Genomic DNA, 24,728 nt, shown 5'->3' on the forward strand with positions numbered 1-24,728 from the left:
CATACAAATTACATAATTAGGGAGTATCTGATTTTCTTTTGAATTGGTTCATTTAAAAGTAAGCTTTTCAAGCTTTTTCATTTCTCATGTCTGTGAGGCAACCATACATGAGTGTTGGTTCTTTTTTGTGACCCACTCCAGTTCAGTGTTACAGAGATGGCTGAAAGCATATCCTGTTTGTTCTTATTATTTTACAAAAGCACAAAGTTATGTTGTTATCATGAGTTTACAGAAATAAAATAAATATCTAACTGATTTTAAGTTGGTTCACTATCAGGAAGAGTGATGGTGCTGGCACCAATGTGTGACGTCACATTTGACAGATTCTGTGAATGGCTTGCTCTAAATGTTTTATGGAGATTTAAAAATAAGAAGCAGGTGAATTTTTATCATTTTAGGGTGGTTGTGGACACACACTGCCAACACACATTTATGTTCAAACAACATGTAAAAGTGAATTCTGCATATTTTTTGCCCTAATATCTAATAATAATGTATGAAAACATCTCTTGAACACCAATCACAAAACCTTTCCGGTTTTTATGTAGCTTCAAGTGCGTCTCAGAAGGAGGATGAATGATGGAGGGATGAAGTACAATCCCACAAGTTCTCCAGCGTGAGGAATACTGCATGAGTTTCTCTCTTCCGGAGTGTGTTATGGATAAACTCTCTCCGGCTTTTCCAGTCCCGCAGGAGTCTGCAGGGAAGCAGACGGGCCATGTTAAAACTAAACGAACACATTGATTTATTTCCTCTGTGAAGTGGGACCGGGCTCATGGGAATGACATGTGTCAGATAACACACACACACACACACACACTCAGCGTGGAGGCACTAGAAACACGTCTCGTGCTGGTGCGGACAGGCTCCGTATCTGTGATGGGATCAGGCAGTCATCGGTACAGAAGGTGAACTCACCTCCTGTTATCACACACACCTCGTCACGCTGAGTTTGGATGTGAGAAATCGAGTGTGCAGCAGGCGCCGCGTGTGCCATCAGTTCTGTGTCTGGAAGCATCTCATACTTCTGCTTTCTATTTCGATTTCATGTGTTTCACTGGGCTTGGATCATTTGGAGCGTAAGCCATGTTCGGACTGGATTCAGTTGATGTCAGTAAATTTTTTACACTTTTTAAGGAGTAGTTTATGTGCTGGTGAAAGTATTTGTTCTATCAAAAGTCCTTCAAAAACAAGAAAAGGGAAAAGCAATGAGCGAATTGACATGCTAATAAAAACCTTGGCTTTAGTATATTTTTGCATTTATGCAGTCGCTGCAATCGCTGTGTTTATTGAAAAGTTCTTGAATTTTATTTGCTTTATTTACAGTAGTTTTTGAACACTGTTTATTGTTCTTTACAGGACTTGTTTATTTCACTTATGTATGTTCATGTGTACTATTTTGTGCACAATTAATTAGAACAGCTAAATGTATTATGTGATTAGTCACTGATCAGAGGCACAGTGTTGCTATCAGAAACTGAAAGAATTAAATCTGTTTTGGTTCACTGAAATAAAGATTAAATAAATATTTGCTTTAAAAATTAAAAATAAATTAAAATATATTAAAGCTAAATAGAAATAGAAAAAAACAATAAAATGACAAAAATATATGAAATGAAAAGGGAAAATATAAAAATAAATACTAATAAAAATATGAATAAAATCTACATATTTTTAAAGATTGATTTTTGGCATTTTTGCCAGATCTTGAAAGGAAGTGAAGTAAGAGGGGGCGGGATCGGGAAAGGTCCTCGATTCTGGATTCAAACTCGGGACGCTCTTAGCTCAACAGCGCTGTATGTCAGCACTCAAGGCTATCGGTACCAATAAATACTATATTAGTGTAGAAAAAAAACTAACTAAAATAACACTGGACACTAATACAATAAGCATTATACCGTATTTTTCACACCTTTTCTCTTGGTTCATTTCTCTCGGTTCATGTCAAATTAATTTTGATAAATAAGTCGCACCTGACTATAAGTCGCAGGACCAGCCAAACTTTGAAAAAAAGTGCGACTTATAGTCCGGAAAATACGATAAATTCAATTTACATTCACATTTATGCAATCGACAGACACTTTTATCCAGAATGACTGACATTTTATAAATTCTTGCTTTTCCTGAGAATCAAACCCATGACTATGGTGTTGCTAGCTCCGTGATCTATTGTCTGAACTACAGGAAAATAAAGCAATATGTTTAATTTCAATCTAAACAAGATCTTTGTAATTATGGAGGCTTGTTTGGTGTATTTATAAACAGATTAAGCGAGTTTACAGTGTGCTGATGATGTTTGTGGAGTCATGGATGATTTCCTGTCTACTCAACCGTTTTGGAGTTTTTGGTTTGTGTTCTGTAGACACCACACACATCCATCTCACCCGCTCATGTGTCTTTGTTTGACTAATTATTTTGGATTAGTGAGTGTTTATTGATTGAATTAAGCTGACAGTCACAGCACTTTCATTCAGAAGCTAGTTTCTGTTTTCATCGTTTCAGATTTTCCATATCATTTGTCACGAACGTTAAGCAACAAAGCGTATCAAGTTATTTAGCACAAGTTTGATTTTTATTGAAAGAAAATATATTGGTCAGACAAAAAAAGGATTTATACACTAACAAACACTTTGATTCTCTCAGAGACTGTCATGGAGATGAAGCAAACACATCTTTCTCTGAAACACACAGCTGTAATTGATCAGGAAAACAAAGTTTGCATGATTTACTTGCTTTACTTGATTATCCAGTCATCATTTGTAAGAAAAATCTGTGTTTTTAAAATATAATTATAAGTTTTTTTTTGTGAATTTTTATTTGTTTATCTTTCAATCATTGTATTGCATTACATTTAATGTTTGGATCAACAAATTAAGCATTTAAATACTTAAATACTAAGACATTATTGGATATACAGAGTGACAAGTTATATTGTCATTTTAGTATCTGCTCGACTGTTATGAAACCTCATTGATTTACATTACAATCAGAATTTCATCTTCAGTTTTATGTCTATAAATAACAGCCCCTGTACCAAATTTCATTTTTGTGCTCAGCTTGGGCCTTGGAATAAAACTGAGCTGAATTTGTTATTTTTTCTCCATATCCTCACTATTTTAGACTATATGAGCCATAGAAGCCTGATGGATCAAATACTGTATGATGCTCAACACACTTCAGGTCTGAAGATTCAATAAACTGTTCCATTTCCATTTTGTTTTTGACTAGGCCTATTCTTTTATATGTCAGGCTTTACAAGGCAAAATCTGCTGGATTCAGTTGCACACAGCATCATATTTGAAACTATTTTTAACTTGACATGCAACACTTCTACTACAAAGTGTTGAAAAAAACAAAGAGACGCCTTACAAGAGCCAAAAGATGTCTGTTTGATTCATGTCTGCATAGACCAACAATTAAAAAAAATGGCACAGATTGGTCTCGGCCCATCCTCCCGAAATCCCTGAGAACTGGCTTTATTTATCTGTCGTGTACTTGAGCAGTCAGAACGACAAACCTGCACATCGCTCATAAACACAGGTCTCAGCACTCTCTGCTCTTGTGCTCCAGCGGGACCTGTAAACTTTACATGGGCCGTTATGTTCCCTCTGATGACGCTGTAAAGTTTGCATGTCAGATGGCGCCGCTCTGAAGCTCTCCGAGTCTCTGGTTTTTGATACGCTACAGCAGGAGAGAGCCACAGGCTGTGTGGTGTGCTATCAGACAACACCAGAGGAGAAATCAAGAGGAACGGAGAGAGAGACTTGGTGTTTATTTTTAGAAAATCTCATGTGTCTGAGCTGTTAACCTCTAGACCCCTCATTACTGCATTTCCCATAATCCTTTGGCTTTCAGTTTTGCCAATAAGCGAGTTTGAGGTGTTTCACCTTGATGTAAGTAAGCATGTCTGTAATACCTGAAGAAAGCCAACTGTTAGTTTTCCCGTACATCTTGTGCTTTAGCTGTGCTCACAGGATTTCAGTTCCAGATGTTCAGATATCAAGGCAATTCACAGGAAAAATAAAATAAATAAAAAGATGCTAATTTTAATGGTAAAATGGTAACAAAAATAATTATATTTAGTATAATTAGAGATAATATTATAGTTTTTTATGTTTAATTAATTGTTATTTTTAATTGTTTTTCATTTCTGTTGTTTTTATTTTTTTTATTTTAGTTTAAAATCTAGTTTTTCAAATTAAACTAGATGAAAATGAGAAACGTTGCATTAGCAACTAGATGAAATAAAGTAATTTAAATGCTATTTTATTTCAGTTAACATTTTAATTAAAGTATTTTTTTACTGTTTTAGTGAAACTAAACATAACATTGCTGTTTCTCTTGATATATATGGTGAAAAACGTATAGGTCGAATGGCACATTCATGTAAATAATGCTATTTTTAGAAATTAAAAAGAGCAAAAAAAAAAACAACAGGATTGTCTGTTGCTTTGTTTTATTTATTTATTTATTTATTTATTTATTTATTTATTTATTTTGCATTATTTTCATGTTATGTGTGTTTCCATGATGGTGTTTTATGTTTGTGTGTATGACAGTGTACATAGAAAAGTCTAGAATAATCTTTTACTTTTTCTACTTCAAAATTTTATATATAATTCAATGTGCTACTACTTCTTTGCTAATAATTGAGATTTACTAGTAATTTCTGAGTGGAATTGTTTTTATGACAAATGTGTGTATTAGTATTTAAGTCAGCTTGTGGAAATGTTATTTGTGATTTAATTTGATTCATCATGTGACTTTCTCTTTATGACCTTATTTTTTGGTTGCTAATCAGTTTATTATAAAATTGGGGTGTGCGATATGGCGATTTTTGGTTGTGGACGATAAAAATGTCTCCACGATCTGCTTTTGGAGAAATATTGTAGTATTGTGCTACAGCACACATCTGATGCAGTTCTGGTGCCACCGTATCAATATACAGTACAATGCAAAATACATTAACGTTAGTGTTAACTCTGCGGTAGGACACTGCACTTACTCACAATCACAAAAGTACATTATTTGCTTTAAAGTTTTGCTGGTTAAACATTTCATTTGCATGCTGTTCTGATGCATGCTCTTTTCCAGTGCATACAGCTGAAGCGTGCACACAAAAGCCTGTCAAATAGTGCCTAGTTACTGAAGTTATGTATGGCATCTGATTGTGCTAATACTGTCATAAACACACAAGGTTTACATATAAACACAGTTGCTTAAAGTGAAAGTAAACAACTGAGGGAAATACGGATGCGTGCATGAATGTTAGATGTGTGCAGCTTTAAAGGGACAGAACTAAACCTGCTGCCGCTTGTCATTAAAGGGATAGTTCACTCAAAATTATTTCTGTCATTATTTACTCACTTGTATGTTGTCCCAGACCTGTATTAATTTCTTTCTGGCGCTAAACACAAAAGAAGGTATTTTAAGTAAGTAACCAAACAGTAGCCGGTCCCCACTGAATTTAATAATATAATATTAACAGAAAAAATAAACTCATTCAGGTTTAAAACAGCCTGAGAGTGAATTATGGTTTTAAAATAAAACACTATGACAGAATTAACAGACAGATGACAGAATTTTCATTTTTGGGTTAACTATTCTTTTAATGTTAATACAACAACAAAACACAAAGAACACAAAGCTCTTTAATAGAGAACTTCCATTAGAATCAATTTACATATGTAGCGTTTAAGTATATAGTGTTTTACTTTTTATATTTCTTAATTCAGTACTGCTGAATAGACGTACTGTTTTATTCGTATTATGTTTATTTGTAATTTGTGTATGTTTGTTCTTATTCTGTGTTAACAAAGATAAAATAATGACTTTAATGATAAAATAATGAAAATAAAGTTTTTTTTTTTTTATCTGCCATTCTTTTTTATTTTATGCTTTGTTACCTTAAAAAAAAAAATAAAATAAAAAAAAATAATAATAATATATATATATATATATATATATATATATATATATATATATATATATATATATATATATATATATATATATATATATATATTAGGGGTGTAACGATACGCGTATTCGTATTGAACCGTTCGGTACGACGCTTTCGGTTCGGTACGCGGTACGCATTATGTATACCGAACGGTTCGTTGGAGTAATTAATTATATTTGAAAAAAAAAAAAAAAGAGAGAGAAAGAAATATAATGATATGCGTTCAACAAGGTAGCCCAATAACCCAAACAACGTAACAGGCAACGCCCCTGACACTCCCGAAGAAGAAAAAAACACCATCTTATATGTTTATGTTAGGCTACTCAGCAGGCGCTCGCTCACTCAGTACGCGCTGAAGGCTCGTTGCAAAATAGCCAATGCGTTTAACAGACTAGAAATGAGAAGATCCTCCAATAACCAACAGGTCTGGTGTTTGGGTGCACTTTGGATTCCCTTTAAGCTATAATGGTGATGGCAAGAGAGTGGTGGATAAATAAACAACGGTATGTCGCATCTGCAACATGACAGGGTACACCAGCGGGATTACAAAAAAAAAAAAAAAAAAAAAAAAACCAGCGGGAATATCTGGGATATATGCGTCAGTACTATCTGGGAAAAGACGAAAAAAAGGAGAAACATGCACGCAGCAAACTATCCCTGCAGCATTTAGACACTATAGCTTACAGGGAATCCAACCCAAACACCAGACCTGTTGGTTATTTTAGGATCTTATATTTCTGGTCTGTTAAATGCATTAGACATTTTGCAACGAGCCTTCAGCGCGTGCTGAGTGAGCGAGCGCCTTAGGGGCCGTTCACATATCGTGCCTAAAAACGCATGGAAAACGCTAAGCGCGTCTTTCTCCTGAGGCGTCTGTCTTTGCTAAGCAACAATGACGTGCTCTCTCCATGAGACGCGGAAATTTCAGCGAAGGATAAATGGATTTGCAGCTCTAAAAATCGCTTGCAGTAGCTCTGCTACTGAATTTATTTCAAAATTGCAATCCATATACAACTATGATCAGCTGATCCTTCATCTTGGCTGAGCTCTCAACGTTGTTACGGGAAAGGATGAAGCTGATTGGTTGGTTCTTGTCACATGACCCGCGGTGCGCTTGCGGCATTCTGAAAAGTTGAGATGTTTTTACATTTTGCTGTATCTAAAACGTATCGAACCGAACCGAACCGAACCGTGACATCAGTGTATCGTATCGAACCGAACTGTGAATTTTGTGAACCGTTACACCCCTAATATATATATATATATATATAATATTTTTTTTTTTTAAACGGGAAATTAGTTTTGCTGTACTGCTCAGACAAATCAACATGACAAAGAATCGTGATAAAACTGTGAATTTCTAAAAAAGATTGTAATATGATCATTTTTGCCATAGTGCCCACCACTTTTACAAAGGTAAAAAAAAAAAGGAGTCAGCTTTTAGTATTTGTTATTTAATGTTTTTATTACTGTAAATTTGAGGTAAATCTGTAAAACTACAAATGTTGAGACCATATATTTAACAGCAAAGATCTGGCAACCAGAGGTACCATTTTCTTTACATAAATGTTATTTTTTACAGATTTTCTTTTGTACTTAGATGGGTTAAACAGCAAATCCTAAACCCTCTGAGCTGAAGAAGTGAGAGGAAACAATGAGAAAAGAAAGGAAAGAGCTGAGCTTCTGAGAAGAGCTGGAGCGACGGCTTGTGATGTTTGTGATAGATTAGCATATCAAACACAGTCAAGCGTGACTCCGACTTTGACAGTATTTAGATGGATTTTCGAGGAAACTAATAGAGTTAGTTAAACCACACGCAATTAACATTCAAATGACCAAAACAGTGTTGATACAGAGAAATTAAGCATTAATTGAATTGAAAAATGGCCTCTTCAGATTGATGCGGATGATTTGAATGCAAATGCATGTTGCTTTTATATTTTTACTTGTGTTTTTTTCCCACTTCTTCATTCTGTCTGCACTCGCCCTCGAAAATAGAAATGAGAGTGTGAACAAGTGCTTTGGTGAAATTAGGGCAGGATTTGAGTGATTTTCTCAAATGAATGATGTTGGGTTTGGTTTAAAAGAAGCCAATGCTTTCTGAATGAAGGGCAGGTTTAAAAACCACAAGATCCATCTAATAACCCATGAATCTATTACTCCATGTTAATGCTCTCATGAATGATTGATAACTAATTAAAATCCAATGTGATTTCATTAGAACTCGTTTTTATATGAAAAGTGTAATGTCAAGTTCAGTAAATGCATTACAGCCTTGGGGTATTCAAACACCTCGACTTTCCGTTTGAATAGGAAATGCATTAATTCAGGAAAGAAAACGGCATTAAACAAATTAATCATTTTCATAATATCTACACTTAAGTAGTTAATTAACAATATTATCAATATTGTAATATCTTGATATTATTATAATCGCATGAGAAGTTGAAACGATATGTCTTCCGGGCAAGTGTAGTTTTTCAAATATATGTAGACTTCTTATTTTAACATAAAAGGTCTTTAAAGTTGTGTTTTGGGCCATTATGCTTTGGCACAGTATCTGTCAAATGAGCTTAAACCGAAAGCACAATATTCCTTGATCAAGTCTATTTGTGCTGCGCATTTCAAAGTGAAGTCTCTTTTCATTGAAACTGGAGGTTTCCTTCAAAATAAAAGCTCTACTGTCATCTCCATTGTAATAAAAGCTTAATAGTGCAGCATGAATTGCTGACAGCTAGCAGTTAAAAAAAAAAAATAGGAAAGAAGTTCGTAAATTGCCCTACTGTAGTGTAAAACAAAAATATTTTTAGATTAGTATGCCTATTATTATTAGTATATTGGCTGTTTATTAGTATTTATAAAGCACATATTCTGCATGATCATATTCTACATCCCTAATTCTAACAATAACTCAGCTTAACAAATACCTTACAGACTATTAATATTCAGCAAATTGTGAGTTTATTGAGGCAAAGTTCATAGTTAATGGTTTGTTAATAGTGAGAATTGGACCTTAAAATACAGCGTGACCGGTTTTCATACTCAATAGAAACTCAGTGGTGTTGTGTGTGTGTTCGTCCTCTAAGTTTAAGATCTTAATATTGATTTATTGTGTTTATTCCAAACATTTTATCAGCTGCTGGGACAAAAGCTGGTTGGTGAAAGACCTCAGAGCTGAAGTATTTATTAATAATGATCATGTCTTTATCTCAAAGATGTGTACGTGCACCGCTGTTATTGTTTTCTTCCTCAGTTGCGCGCGGCAGCTATAATGCTTTCAGAATTACATGTCTTCTCTCATAATATCCTGTATCACTTCACACATGAAATAACCTGCAGGGTGTGTGTTTTTCTATGGATACATGTTAGTGTGTGTGTGTGTGTGTGTGTGTGTTGGTTTGTTCTTGTCCCAGCTGGATACATCATTGAAATCATTTTTTTATTGATTGATATTTCATTGGTTTGAATCACTCATGTTTGATTCTAAGAACCAGCATTTTTTATGTATTATAAGACACATTTCAGCAGTAACACACTCATGCTTATGTTGTTATATCTGTGATTTGGCTCTAATCAATGAGTTAACAATAAGTAACTCAAATTTTGCGTTCACTTTATCTGTTTTAGCTCCTGATTTGTTTATTTCAAATCTGTTCCAGTGATGTGCATCACTGATTTTATGCTACTGATGCTTTCCTTAGTGAGATATGATATGCAATCTGTTTAAGTAAATGATACTTCCTCATTAAATCTCCAAAACATTTTACAGTTTTCATTGATCATTTGATGACTGATAACCTGATTTTAATCTCTTTCTCTTTTTCTGCTTTCTTGATAAGGAGGTTGAGGTAAGATAAACAATTTAACATTTTTGTATACAAAGATTTTTCACTTGTTTAGTAACATCCACAATCCTCTCTTCTTTCTCTGTGTGTATGTGTACACCGTTCAAAAGTTTCAGTAAGATTCATCAAGAATGCCTTCAATTGATCAAGGGTCAGTTAAAACATTTTAAATGTTACAAAAGATTTATATTTAAAAAAAATGTTATTCTTTTGAACATTCTATTCATCAAATAATCCTAAAATAAATAAATAAATACATTACATTTGAAAACATATTTAAACAGAAAACAGTTAAAATATTAATAATATTTCACAATCATTACAGTATTTTTACTCAAATAAATGCAGCCTTGGCGGGCAGAAAAAGCTTCATTCAAAAACATAAAAAATGTACTTACAAAATTTGAGAATATTTGTTTATATATATATATATATATATATTATATATATATAATTTATTTCAAATTTTGGGGTAAGTAGTTTTTTCTACAACAATATAGAAGCATCAAAATCTTTTTCTCTCTATATGTTAATTAAAACTCTAATCTGCTCAGTGGTTGTGAGGTAGTTCTGCATTTAAAACAGCGTGTGGTGTGTGTGTGTGTGTGTGTTGTCAGTGGGACTTTATCTGTCAGCTTTAGTGTGTTCGTCTGCTCTGTCCTGCTGCCGTCCTCACTCAACATCACACACACACACACACACACACACTCGCACGCGGCCGTCTCTGAGTGTACGGCTGACCTGTCATGCCCGCGGGCTCTAAACTGTCAACGCAGAACAACATCAGAGAGCAGGAGTGGGAGCGAGAGAGTGAAGGGACGAGTGAGCAAACAGAAAGTGAAAGGAAAGCAGAGGAACAAACACGCAGCCAGAGTCAGTTAGTCTCCTGTGAACTGGGAGACAGTTTCTGACTTTTCTCAAACACACTCCAGCCGCGCTGTCTGTCTGCGGGGCAAACATGAGACGGATAATCTGACAGCAGATAACCACTAGCCTGCCCGCAACACTCATTTACCTAAACCACAGAGAGACAGAGGGGAAGATCAAATGAATCTGTGGACCCAATTCCTGTCTGTGATAGTTATTTGTGCAGCAGGTGTTATGTTGTCGTGTGTGGGTTACAGATAAACGCTCTCACGCTCATCTGCATGCCGCTAAAACCTCTCTCACTAGCTGTTTTGAAGCCACAATTAAAAAAATGTGAAATGCATATGGAGACAAAGAGATACAGAGAGAATCACATTACAGAACTGCATCAACTTGCAACGTCACCCACTGACCTGAGATATACACAATAGTGACTGACTTCATCTTCAACACTACATCTGGGGGTAGTGTTGTAAACTCACAAGCTTCTTTTTGTCAAATGATCTGATTCCAAAGTGTGTTTGTAATGGAAGTTTGTTTTCGTAATGGAATGAAAACATAAAACTGACTTGATGTAGATGCAGAAAAAAAGTCAGAATTGTTAGGTCTAAACTCAGAATTACAACACAGAAGTCTGAATTATGATATATATATATATATATATATATATATATATATATATATATATATATATATATATATATATATATATATATATATACCATAATTCAGACACACTGTTTTATATATATATATATATATATATATATATATATATATATATATATATATATATATATATATATATATATTGAGATATATTATGAGATATAAAAAGTCAGAATTATGAGAAAACTAATTGTGAGATATAAAATTTCACAATTACGAGAATAATCTGTTTTTTAAATATTATAAACAGACTTACAAAAAAATCTGAATTGTGAAAAATAAGTTTCAGAATTATAATGGAAAAAAGTCAGAATTGTGAATTTCATGAAAAAAAAAAGAAGTAAGAAAAAGTTAAGAGTTACCTTTTTTTTTGTTGCAGATGTTTCGATATTTTCATATCCATTGCAATGACATTCAAGCATTAAGTGTTGACATGTTTTTGGAGATTGTATACTCAGACAGTATCTTGTGTTTGAAGGACACTGAATGTTGAAGGAGCAGGAGCAATAACACGGTCCGAATGTAAATGACTGAGCATCTTGAAGTGCATTAGTGTTTTGATTCAGTCAGCACACTCAAATCTACTTCAGATGTAATGCTTATATTAAAAGCCATGTTTTTCTGATTTTAAAAATAATGAGATTTTCTGAGAAACTTGCGTTTTATGACTAGACTTTCAAAACATATATTCCTAGTTAAGATGTGCAATAGTTTCCTGTATTTAGTTTATAATAATTATGTTGCTGAGTGTGTTTTTGTTCTGGTATCTTTGGATAGAAATTAAAATAACATTTTCCATGTTTGTCACCTTAAACTGATTTCCAGGTGTGTTTAACTTTTATAAGGACAGTTTTCCCAACCATATTAGATATATGCATCATCTTTTATGTCAGATTCAAACAATTCAGTTTGAATAATAAGACTGGCAAATGAAATCAGTAAACAAAATTATCAACAAAATTATTTTTATTTTCACTGCAGAAGTGACACAGAAGCAGGATCTAAATTAGCACTGATATTGCAATTACAACTGCATGGATAATCCTATTAGATTAAAGTTTTATAAATAACATTTTGAATATTAAAATATGAAATGTTCTTTCAAAATGAATTGATACTCTGAAATTGAAACAAAAACCAACAGCAGGTGGCGGTGAGAAAGATTTAATGAGCTAGTCATTGAGTCATTTATTCAAATGATTTTTCAAATGACTGATTCATTCAGAAACAAAGCAAGTGACTCTTCATGGATGAATCATTGATTTGTTCAAAAATGCTTATTCATCTGCCATCTGAACTATGTTTGAAACTATTTTCATTGGTAAAATACAGCAAAAACCAACAATATTGTGTCTAAAATGTAACTCACAATATTAACTTATTGAACTTCAGTATCCCATTATCAAAACAATAACATTTATAAACTATAACATATTAAATATATCATATAGATATTTCTATAAAAAATGATTCAAAAATGTTTTTTTTGTGTGTGTCTGTGAGTGATATATAAAATGGCAAAACAAAAAAATGTGATATTTTAGATAATGCATCTTGCGCACCAATGATTCCCGATGCTGAATATTCATTACTGTAAACACATTTCTGCTTGTTTTTACAAGATCTTTTAATCTTAACTTGTATTGAACCCAAAGCGTTCAAAGACAACTTGCAAAGGTCATCATTTCCACTGAGAGAAGTTTCACGGCTGTGTATAAAGGTTACAGCAGCGCCGTTCGGTTTATGAGAGTTTGCTGGCTTCTGCTTCATCACGCAGATTTGCAGACTCAGATTTTGTCATTCTGAGGGTAAAATGAGTTTCACCTTTCCCTCAGTTCCCCTTTGATTTGGAGCCATGAGCCCACAGACACATTTGGCCTAGTTTTGCTAAGACCACCGTAAACTTTGAGCAGAATTATAGCCTGGCTTTCGCTCACGGCCTGAGAGCTGTAGCTTTTAGATGTTTACACTGGAATGATACACTGGAGGTCTTCTGTAGCTTACCAACAGATGTAACTTATTCTCGCACAAGTTATTGTTTTTAATTACATTCTTAATTTAAATGAACCACATATTTTACACTAAAACATCAGTCTGCTGGAAGCTAAAGAGCCCCTAATGAGAGTTTGATGTCAAAGATGTGTTTATCCAGCCCGTAGCGGCTCCACTTTGGGACAGGACTGTGTTAGCGATCGGATTTGAAAAGCCCTTATAATGCAGCAGCCGTCGCTAATGTTGTGTGAGATCCACCTGAAGTCTGTCGCTGAGATGAAATCAGATCTCTCTCACTCGCTGTCATTATTCCACTTTCATAAAACAGTCTTGAACCGGAACAATTCCAAACCAGATCAATCTGAATAACTACTATTAATTTAGTATTTAATATGTCTAAATGATGTATAATTGTCCATGAAGGCTAGAATTGAAAAACTCCTTATATTCAGGTGTGCAGAATGATAAGGCATGTTTTCTTTTACAGATAAAATGAGCCTAAAAAGAGGTTTAACTCAGACTGAAAAGAAAAAAAATTACTGCTTCTAAAACTCACTGAAAAAAAAATATGATCAGAATATCAATTTGTCTAATAATTATGCACGCGGTGTATACTTTATGATAAGTGTTATCAGTCAAGTGTTATTTATTATATTGTTATTTATTATTTTATTTCATTTTATTCTGTGTATTGTGAAATTTTTGCATTTAGTGTTAACCAAATGCATGCAGCTTTTTAATGGGCGGAATAAATAAGTTTTGATTTTATGAAATGATGTATGGTGATGTATGGCTTAGATCTGTTGTATTCCCAAATGTTTAAGAGAGACGAGAAGAGAAATGGTTTGTTTGCATTATCACAGTGCAGCACCTAGAGAGGCAGGGTAAATCAAATATGCTTGGGATACAGATAAAGGCTGCTGTAACGCATAGGATTTAGCATTTTTATGTTGTACCTTTACGACTACATTTCCAGGTAAAGTAATTTTGTCTAGTAATAGTGTTAAGAAGTTGTTTGAGAAGTCGTTTTTGGAAGCAACATTGGATACATCAAAAATATATGTATATATATTTCTTTTTTTCTTTTGCAACTTCGTGAATATACTTTAAAACTCCTGTTTCTGGTCAAGAAAATTCAATGTTTAGTAGTATTTTTTTTTAAGCAATATTGCCAACCCCAAAATAATCAAATAGATCCGGGTGAACATTTAACCACTAAAAACCGAAAAGTAGCAGACACCACTGACTGGTCCACATCTAAAAATATAGTGTGTAACAAAAGAGACCTGCGATAGAAGGAGAATCAGACTTGAGTTTGGCTCAATCCTTGAAATGAATACCTCCGCAGACAGTCCATTTACTACACAGCTTTCATTAAAAACATCAGCAAACAGTCTGTCTGTACACTTATATCGGTGTCAGACCAGAAGTCATCCTCTCTGTCTTTTCTCACATCTTCCTTCAATCATAAAGCTATTTTCTTCTTTCTGAAGGTCGTGACGGTAGCATTGAAGCTTGTCTGTCTGAGGATTTTAAATGTGTTCCATTGTGTGTTTCTATAGGACGATTACTTCAGAACCTGGAACCCCAACAAAGCACAGGACCAAGGTAAGAAGATTCAGCAAAAGCGTGTGTTTCTTGTTCACAAACATTTTCTCTGTGGCTTTTATCCATTTATCCTGCTGACCCTATAGTCTCGCCTCTATCTTGCTCTCCTAACCGTCCTACATGCTGTATCTCTACCCAGATTAATCATAAAAACTCCAATCAAGTGTTGGAATCTTCATTTCAGTGTATCGATCCTCCTCTCTGCTCCAGACATGAATCAATAGAGCAAGCCAGAAACACACACATATAGCTAAATGAAGACATATCATAGACTTCTATTGTTTTTATAGAAAGATAATTGCAATTATCTTTTACAATTATCTCCAACCCACATCCTAAGTCAAAAAGTGTGTATTTAATTCATGAATGGTTTTATGATTGAGGGCTTTTCATTAGATTAAGTCCAATTCTTGAGACTAGAGAGCAATTTGTGCTCAAATTATAGCAAAAACACACACCCAGCATTCATTAAAAAGGATGTAAATCTAACACATTCTCAATAATCAGGGAAATAACAAAACTCAAATGAGCAGAATTCATTTCAGTGGTCAGATTCTGTTTTGTTTCTGTTGGTGTACCTGTGGTAATAATTAATTGTGCACAATCACAATGTTTTTACCTCATTTCGAGTATTTGGTCAAGCCTGTCCTAGTGAAAAATAAATATACTTAAATGTATTTGAATTACATTTATTTTATGTTACAAATACATTTTCATATTTAAGTACTTAATAAAATGCTGTGCAATTGTACCTGTATTGTGCTAAATTGGTATACTTAAAATCTGCAGTAGTGCTAAAGATATACTGAAGTATATTTGATTGTGCTAAAGTGGAACTTTTGCAAGTATACTTCAGGCACACTATAAATATTTAGCATTTAAAGACCAATATTATTCAAAGATCATATAATCAACACCAAAAGTGACATTAAAACACATTTTAGACTTAATATTAAGAAATTTGCTTTGTGCACAAGTAGTATTCCAAATAAAATGTCATTATAACTTTTATATCGGTAAGGGCCAGTTTTACTAAACAGGGCAAATTCGTGTGAGAGGGCAATTCCAAAACAGCACAGATGGCCATGGAAATTTAAAGTGTTCTTTCTAAATAAATTAATACATGTGGAAAAATCATCTCCCTTCTACCACGCCCTCTCTGTTTCCTGCAATGCCTTCTCCTAGCAAAGAAATTAATGATAAATAATAGTGTAAATATTAGTAAAATGTGTTAAATACGCTCCTCCCATAAATGTTGCATCAGAAAGAGAAACTCCTAGAAATGCATATTCAAAAGGTCAGGTGCCAAAATGACTGTCAACGCCTTTTCTGCGCTAATTAGTCACTGTGCGTCTTTAGTAAAACCTGACAGTACTATTTTAATGCCAAAAGGTGTTTTAAGCTGATAACAGCTGTTAGTAAAAATGTCCATAAGACTCACGTTATCTTTAAGTAATTAATAGATTTGAACTATACTTAGGATGAAATAAATGTATTTTAAATATATGACTTTTTACTAGGGTCATGTTTGAATGACTCATGAAAGGGGTCATATGACGTTGTTTAAAATAACATTATTTTGTGTATTTGGTGTAATGCAATGTGTTTATGCGGTTTAAGTTTAAAAAAAATAACACATTCTTTTCCTCATAATGTACATTATTGTTGCTCCTCTATGCCCAGCCTTTCTGAACCCCGCTGATTTTTTATAAAGCTCATGGTTCTGAAAAGCGAGGTGTGATCTGATTGGCCAGCTATACAGTGCGGTGTGCAATCTGGCAACCATTCGGACGCAAACACTCTCTCCTCATTGCGGAAGCACCACAAACAAGCTGGAGTTAGCAATCTGAGTGAAAACGTAATTCAGCCGCTCTGTGTTCCTTCATGAGATCTCAATTGTATTGTCTACGATTGTCACTGTTGTGTGAATAGAGAAACATAGGCTATGGCAATGTGGAATTGCTAATAGGAATTCTAGTCATTTGATATAGACAGAGGGAGTGTATAAGTATTTGGTAATATATATATATATATATATATATATATATATATATATATATATATATATATATATATATATATATATATCTGTGTGTGTGTGTGCGTGAGTGCGTTTGTATATATATGTAATATATATGTATATATTAAGACCAAAGAACACTCCCTTTGTCTATATCAAATGACTAGCATATATATATATATATATATATATATATATATATATATATATATATATATATATATATATATATATATATATATATATAAAGAAACACCTATGTGCTTCAGCAAATAGCTCCCCATCTGTTATTATCCCAGACAAATTATTTCCCCAAGTTTTTATTTTTATTATATTTATATATTTTATAGTTACTATATTTTTATTTATTTTGATTATTTAAATGCAAATTAAAACATATAGAGAAATATATCAAATATCGTAACAAATTTGACAATATTGAGATTTTTTTTCTTCATATATCGCCAACCAAAAAACAATAAAACCCATTACAAATGAGGCATTTGCTGCATCCAGTGGGGACATAATTACTGATTATAATGACTTATACTGTCTTTTTACATGTTGCATTGCATTGTGCTGCGTTTCGCACCATGTCTGCTTTTGTGATCAGAGAAATGACAAACAAAATGCGCTACTCTACACTGCTCAAAACTCATGTTTGAATCGTCAGTGACAAATTCTTTAAATATGAAAATGTTCTGACAGGCTGTGAGTCAGAAGCGCCAGACTGTCCTTGCAAAATTCTCTGCCATAAAAAGCACTGCATACAGTACATCTGAATATTTGGGTTGTAAATACAACTTAACTACTGATTTCTAGTTGTGTCCTGTTTAGGAAGAACAAACAAAGTATTTTTGCTTTCACAATGAAACACACAGCGTATCCACGACATGGCAACGGCGGCAACGGCGACAACAGCAAGAATAAAAGTTGCGCCTTGTTTCTTTGCTTTAAAATTTATGCAAATCTTCCCACACAGTGAAATAGACATGTGGGGCTTTGTTTGAATGAGGCTTTTTAGGTAGGAGTGGTTGAATCTAAACTTTTTTAAAGAAGGTTCCCTTTCGAAAGAGAACTTCGACAATACGTCATCGATGCTATGGGGAACACCTCAGGTGTGACAGGTGTCTGAAATCAAATATCAACTCACAGCAATCATGCTGACCAGCGACAGCAGTGAATCATCAGCTTGAATGATGAGCGTGAGACCTGGATATAAAAAAAGCGCCTTGAAACCATGACAATATCCTTTTCGTCTTCAGGGACTGTTTTGTCTGATTTAAATGTCTGCTTACAGCAAAAATGAAACACACATCTAAGGCAAGTCCTTAAAGTTTTGTGAAATGTGCTGAACCGTGCCCAAGATATTTGTCACCGGGTGACACTCACAAGATGCATGTGTACTGTTTGGGTGAAGAGCACGCACAGGATGCTCTTGAGGGAGCGTCATGTGCAAATTGTGAGCGTTTTTCTATGAGAACGCTCCGCTCTCGTCGGGCTCTCTTCTCGAGGGAAGAGAGTTCAGCATCCGGTCCTCGCGGATCGGGTCTCGCTCGTGCCGAGGCAGAGCAGCATCACGCTTCATGGGGCTCCGAGATGGACCTCGCTGACAGTCTCGAGAGGGGCGTTAACCTCTCGGACGCGTCATCGGCTGACGAGAGTGAGGTGCAGGTGGATGACGGAGACTTTTAAGTGTATACCGCTGAGATCCGGGCCCCTGCCCAGGCAGACAGGACCAGAGGTCTAGTGTTGCCTCTCGTGCGCCCCCTCCATGGAGGAGTAGGACACAGAGGAGACGAGCCTCCCGCAAGAAGAGGGACTTAAAGGAGGTAATTCGGCACAAGCGCAGCAACGCTCAGTGGAAGTAGGGTTTGATCTCCCTGGAGGACTTTTTCTACCAGCCCTCTCCCTCTTCTTGACTCCCCAGGCGTTTACGTTACACCAGCCCTGGGGATGGGCCTTATAATGAGAACTATGTTCTGATGGCCCACCGTAGCAACTGGTTAATGTGAGCGCCTCTTTTAGGCATGTAAAAAGTGGTGGACCCCAGATTCATTGAGAACTCTCTGGAGAGTCTTCATTCTGCACGCCGCAGGTGAACTTTTTGGTTTGTACAATTCTGTGTATATAACTAACACTGATTTGTATTTTTCTACAGACCTTGTTCCCTGTATAGACCTAGGGGATCACTCTTAGAGGAGCAATTAAAGTATTGGACTTTAGGGCCCTGAAGCCTCCCCCAGTTGGTGGCTAGAACGAATTAGGAAGAAGCTCAAAGAAGATTTGGCTTCTGTGCTGAGTATGTGATGGCCTTCCTGTCATAACATTTTAAATGCGTGGTGGGCCACCGTTCATTTCTGTTTAGCCTCAGGGCTATTAGCCACCCAGGGGTAGAGTAGTTGGTCTTCCTAAAAAAAAAAAAAAAACTTCTTTAGGTTTAGACTGACGCTGGCGCTTCATATAGATCGTCAAATAGATGTCCTGCCTATCGGTTTGTGACATTGGCATCCTGAGTACTCGCTCCCCTGAGCTTTGCAAGGTTTCAGTAGGTTGAGTGTTTCACAGCCTCTCAATCAAGTAGGCTGTGGCTCCTTCGAGCCCTCAGGTAGATCTATGCTTGTAGGTCGGCCCTCATCCGGGCCGCCTCTGTAGCTGGCCTAGGCTATGCTAGGGATATTTGAGGCATGTTGCTAAGTATAGCTCTGCCGCTAGTGGACCCCAGATTCATTGAGAACTCTCTGGAGAGTCTTCATTCTGCACGCCGCAGGTGAACTTTTTGGTTTGTACAATTCTGTGTATATAACTAACACTGATTTGTATTTCTCTACAGACCTTGTTCCCTGTATAGACCTAGGGGATCACTCTTAGAGGAGCAATTAAAGTATTGGACTTTAGGGCCCTGAAGCCTCCCCCAGTTGGTGGCTAGAACGAATTAGGAAGAAGCTCAAAGAAGATTTGGCTTCTGTGCTGAGTATGTGATGGCCTTCCTGTCATAACATTTTAAATGCGTGGTGGGCCACCGTTCATTTCTGTTTAGCCTCAGGGCTATTAGCCACCCAGGGGTAGAGTAGTTGGTCTTCCTAAAAAAAAAAAAAAAACTTCTTTAGGTTTAGACTGACGCTGGCGCTTCATATAGATCGTCAAATAGATGTCCTGCCTATCGGTTTGTGACATTGGCATCCTGAGTACTCGCTCCCCTGAGCTTTGCAAGGTTTCAGTAGGTTGAGTGTTTCACAGCCTCTCAATCAAGTAGGCTGTGGCTCCTTCGAGCCCTCAGGTAGATCTATGCTTGTAGGTCGGCCCTCATCCGGGCCGCCTCTGTAGCTGGCCTAGGCTATGCTAGGGATATTTGAGGCATGTTGCTAAGTATAGCTCTGCCGCTAGTGGACCCCAGATTCATTGAGAACTCTCTGGAGAGTCTTCATTCTGCACGCCGCAGGTGAACTTTTTGGTTTGTACAATTCTGTGTATATAACTAACACTGATTTGTATTTCTCTACAGACCTTGTTCCCTGTATAGACCTAGGGGATCACTCTTAGAGGAGCAATTAAAGTATTGGACTTTAGGGCCCTGAAGCCTCCCCCAGTTGGTGGCTAGAACGAATTAGGAAGAAGCTCAAAGAAGATTTGGCTTCTGTGCTGAGTATGTGATGGCCTTCCTGTCATAACATTTTAAATGCGTGGTGGGCCACCGTTCATTTCTGTTTAGCCTCAGGGCTATTAGCCACCCAGGGGTAGAGTAGTTGGTCTTCCTAAAAAAAAAAAAAAAACTTCTTTAGGTTTAGACTGACGCTGGCGCTTCATATAGATCGTCAAATAGATGTCCTGCCTATCGGTTTGTGACATTGGCATCCTGAGTACTCGCTCCCCTGAGCTTTGCAAGGTTTCAGTAGGTTGAGTGTTTCACAGCCTCTCAATCAAGTAGGCTGTGGCTCCTTCGAGCCCTCAGGTAGATCTATGCTTGTAGGTCGGCCCTCATCCGGGCCGCCTCTGTAGCTGGCCTAGGCTATGCTAGGGATATTTGAGGCATGTTGCTAAGTATAGCTGCCGAATTCATTATGTGTTAGGCTTCCTCCCCTAGATTTCAGCCTCCTCCCTTAAATGGGAGTTGTTGGCCAAGGCCCGCCCCTTTCTCTGCATTAAGGGGTGATAAAGTAATGCAGGGTGGTAGCTGAGGTAGGATCAGTCTGGCAGGGTTAGGCCATCTTTCGCTCTGCGAAATGACAGTTTGTCAGACCCTGCCGAACAGAGATGTTTTTTGGGCCTCTAAAGCTGGCTCCACTCAGCCCTTTGAGCTAATCGCTCGAAAATGGATTGAAGTGGGTTGGCTTGCAATTTAGACCCCCGCTCCCCTAGGCTGGTTGCAGGACAAATCCCTGTCATCCTTTGGAGCCACTTGCAGGCCTGCTCCCTGTCTAACATTGCAGGGGCATATGGTTGTTACTCCCCCGCTAACTCAGGGTAGTTTTGAGTAGTCCATTCTCAGCTCTGTATGTATCTACCTCACACCACGATGGCTCCAGTTTTTGAACTCCGCTCACTTTGAAGCCATAGCATTGCCATGGGCTGACGCCCATGCATTTAGTAGGTAGGCCCCTAATGGGGCCTCCACTAGGCAGAATGGCGTATGTGGTACTCCCTTGCTATAAGGGTATTGTTTTTTGCTGAGTACACTACCTCTGGCAATGTGATTAGGTACCAGGATACTGTGGAACATACACTAGGACAAAACTATAGGAAAAGTTTTTTAATAGAATGAAGGTGGGCTCCCACATTTTGTGGTGGTCAGATAGTAGGCTTTACTAGGCCTCCCTGAGGGTTTAATGGGATACTGTGGTTACTAGGTGGCAGGCCCCACAGGCCTCCCTGAAGTTGAATTCCCGCTTTTTTGAACTGCCAGGTAGTAGGCCTAATAAGGCCTCCCTGAAGGCAAAGCCTCAAAGACAGTCGACTGAACTGCCAGTCTGGCTCACTATCAGCTATGGTTTTCAGGTAGTAGGCCTCTCCAGGCCTCACTGAAAGTAAGCTTTCCTCAACTGTGTTTATCAAGTAGTAGGCCTCACTAGGCCTCCCTGAAGTTGAGCTCCCACATACTGTGTTGTCAGGTAGTAGGCCTCACCAGGCCTCCCAGGAGTTGAGTTCCAAATTACTTTCAGTTTCGACTTAAGGTGGTTATCTGGTAACAGGTAGTAGGCCTCTCTAGGCCTCTCTGTAGGTGAACTCCCACATATTGTGGTTATCAGGTAGTAGGCTTCACTAGGCCTCTCTGAAGGTGAGCTCCCACATACTGTGGTTGTCTGGTAGTAGGCCTCACCAGGCCTCCCTGGAGTTGAGTTCCAAATTACTTTCAGTTTCCACTTAAGGTGGTTATCTGGTAAAAGGTAGTAGGCCTCTCTAGGACTCTCTGTAGGTGAACTCCCACATATTGTGGTTGTCAGGTAGTAGGCTTCATCAGGCCTCTCTGAAGGTGAGCTCCCACATACTGCGGTTGTCAGGTAGTAGGCCTCTCCATGTCTCCCTGAGAGTAGTTTCACAGTGGTGCTGGGTTTTGTAAGCTAGTGGCCGCTTACTTTCAGTTTAGCAGACCTTATCAGGCAGCTACCGAAGGTGAGCTTGCGCCCTGGCTCGGCTCAAGTTTTTATTCTCTGCTAAGGGTTCCCTCCTGGACGCTCTTTATCTTGCTACAGCCTGGTTGCCTATCAGGTAGAACTTATGCTCCCCTCACTGAGGGTCAATATGAGTATGGGATCTCCTGAGTCTGGTCAGTCGGTCGTAGGCCTCTCATGAGGCCTCCCAGTTAGATCAGTCCTTAGGCCCTCACAGGCCTCTTCTGTGTTTTGAAACACAAACACTGGGTAGATCCGTGGATCGAGTAGAGAAACTCCCCTCGCTGGCAAGGGTTGTAAAGCACTATGCTGAGTCATACTCTCCAGGATATCCAGTCTCTGAGTTCCGGGCCGAGTGGTTCACTGCCTGCTCCGCAGTTCCTTGGGTTGGATGCCTTCCTAAAGGCAAGTGTCCAGAGGCTCTGTCTTCGGACAGACAGGAAGTGGCCAGTCTGTAGTGTCTTATATAGTGACACCAGGTCAGGCCTGCCTCGTGGCATTTCAGGTGGCACATTCCCCTGAATAGTGACTGGCTGGGGTTCCTTCGGGTTCCCTAGCCACATTCCCTAGAAGGGACCCCTTCTAAGAAGCTGAAGTTGTGGTCCTAGGCCCTTGAGCAGGCCCAGGTAGACCTTTCACTAAACTATGTTTATGGAGGTTTTCTGTGGTATCATATAGCTTGGGCTATGACCGTAGGGAGTGACCTGAGAGTGAGTGGTTCTAGCGTTCATTGAATTGCAGGTTCTGACAGTTGTCACTGCCATTGGGCATGCACTCCCTTTAGCATGGCGGCGTGGGTATTTCGATCCCCATAGCGTCGATGACGTATTGTCGAAGTTCCCTTCGAAAGGGAACGTCTCAGGTTACAACTGTAACCTTTGTTCCCCGAGAACAGGGAACGAGACAATACGTCTCCCAGCCATGCCTCAGGGTCTGCCTGCCAAGCAGTCCCTTCAGATGAAAGGATATTGTCATGGTTTCAAGGCGCCCTTTTTATAATCAGGTCGCACTCTCATCATTCAAGCTGATGATTCATGGCTGTCGCCGGTCAGCATGATTGCTGTGAGTTGATATTTGATTTCAGACACCTGTCACACCTGTCACACCTGAGGCGTTCCCCATAGCGTCGATGACTTATCTCGTTCCCTGTTCTCAGGGAACAAAGGTTACATTTGTAACCTGAGACGATTTGGATATCTTTTGATTTGAGTCTTTAGTCTTTAGATCTTCTTTATGCACTCCAAAGAGAAGAAAAGAAAAGAAAAATTGAAATAGCATCATACCCCTTTAATTTTAGTTTGTTCACTTAATATATTCTGTCCAGCAAAAGTATCTGTAAGTTTAAAGAAATGAAATTTAAGACATTTTAAGACTTTTTAATGCAAATTAATATAAAAAATATTGATGTGAACTGTAAATATTTTGAGCCTTGTAAAGGGTTTTAGGACCCCCTGAATGGAGGGAGAGTAGAAACACATGTTCAGAATGATCAGTGTTTTCATCTGCTGCTGCTGTGGATCCTGCCATAGACACACAATATTAATGTTTCATCTCATGAGTCACATTTATTTCTGCTTCAGAGCTAATATAACTAAACAATCAGTTTCAATACAACAACAGTGCTGCCAATTTCAGCTCCAGTCTCTTCAATTTACTGTATATCTACTGTATCTGTTTTGATACAATTATTCAAATGTATTTGTGTGCATTTATTTGAGCCAAAATACAGTAAAGCTGTAATACTAGGAAATAGAATATACAGTGCCCTCCATAAATATTGGAACAGTAAAGACAAAATTGTTCTGTTTGCTGTGTGGCCCTTACAGACCTTTCTAAGTTTTCAACTGTGTCCTGTTGCAGTAATTCTTCAGATATTAAAAGCAGGGAATGTGTCTTATCAGTTATATCCATTGCTTCTGCATTCTAAGTCTTGCATTCGATGAGGACACACACAAACCAGGATGAAGACGAGGATGACCTGATCAGCTGAGAAAAACAACAGTAGTTGATGACAGACAAATCATAAAAGCTGTAACAATTTACCCTAAAATACATGTCTGTAAAATCACCAACAACCTCCACCAACCAGAAAGCTAGGGTGATGCTCTGTCAATCTACTGTCCCCAGGAGAATTTGACAAAGAATTACAGAAGCTA

At 37.3% G+C, this 24,728-nt stretch overlaps 1 protein-coding gene across 1 annotated transcript in view; it reads left to right on the forward strand.

The window, feature by feature from the left end:
* Positions 1 to 24,728, forward strand: part of LOC127970895 (testican-1-like) — a 235,333-nt gene that overhangs the window by 104,322 nt on the left and 106,283 nt on the right. Inside the window, exon 3 of the mRNA XM_052573599.1 lies at positions 14,898 to 14,943. Within this exon, the coding sequence (XP_052429559.1) occupies positions 14,898 to 14,943 (46 nt within the window). The remainder of the gene's footprint in view (positions 1 to 14,897; positions 14,944 to 24,728) is intronic.

Source organism: Carassius gibelio, chromosome B14 (assembly GCF_023724105.1).
Source record: "Carassius gibelio isolate Cgi1373 ecotype wild population from Czech Republic chromosome B14, carGib1.2-hapl.c, whole genome shotgun sequence".
In the NCBI taxonomy this organism is placed as follows: Eukaryota; Metazoa; Chordata; class Actinopteri; order Cypriniformes; family Cyprinidae; genus Carassius; species Carassius gibelio.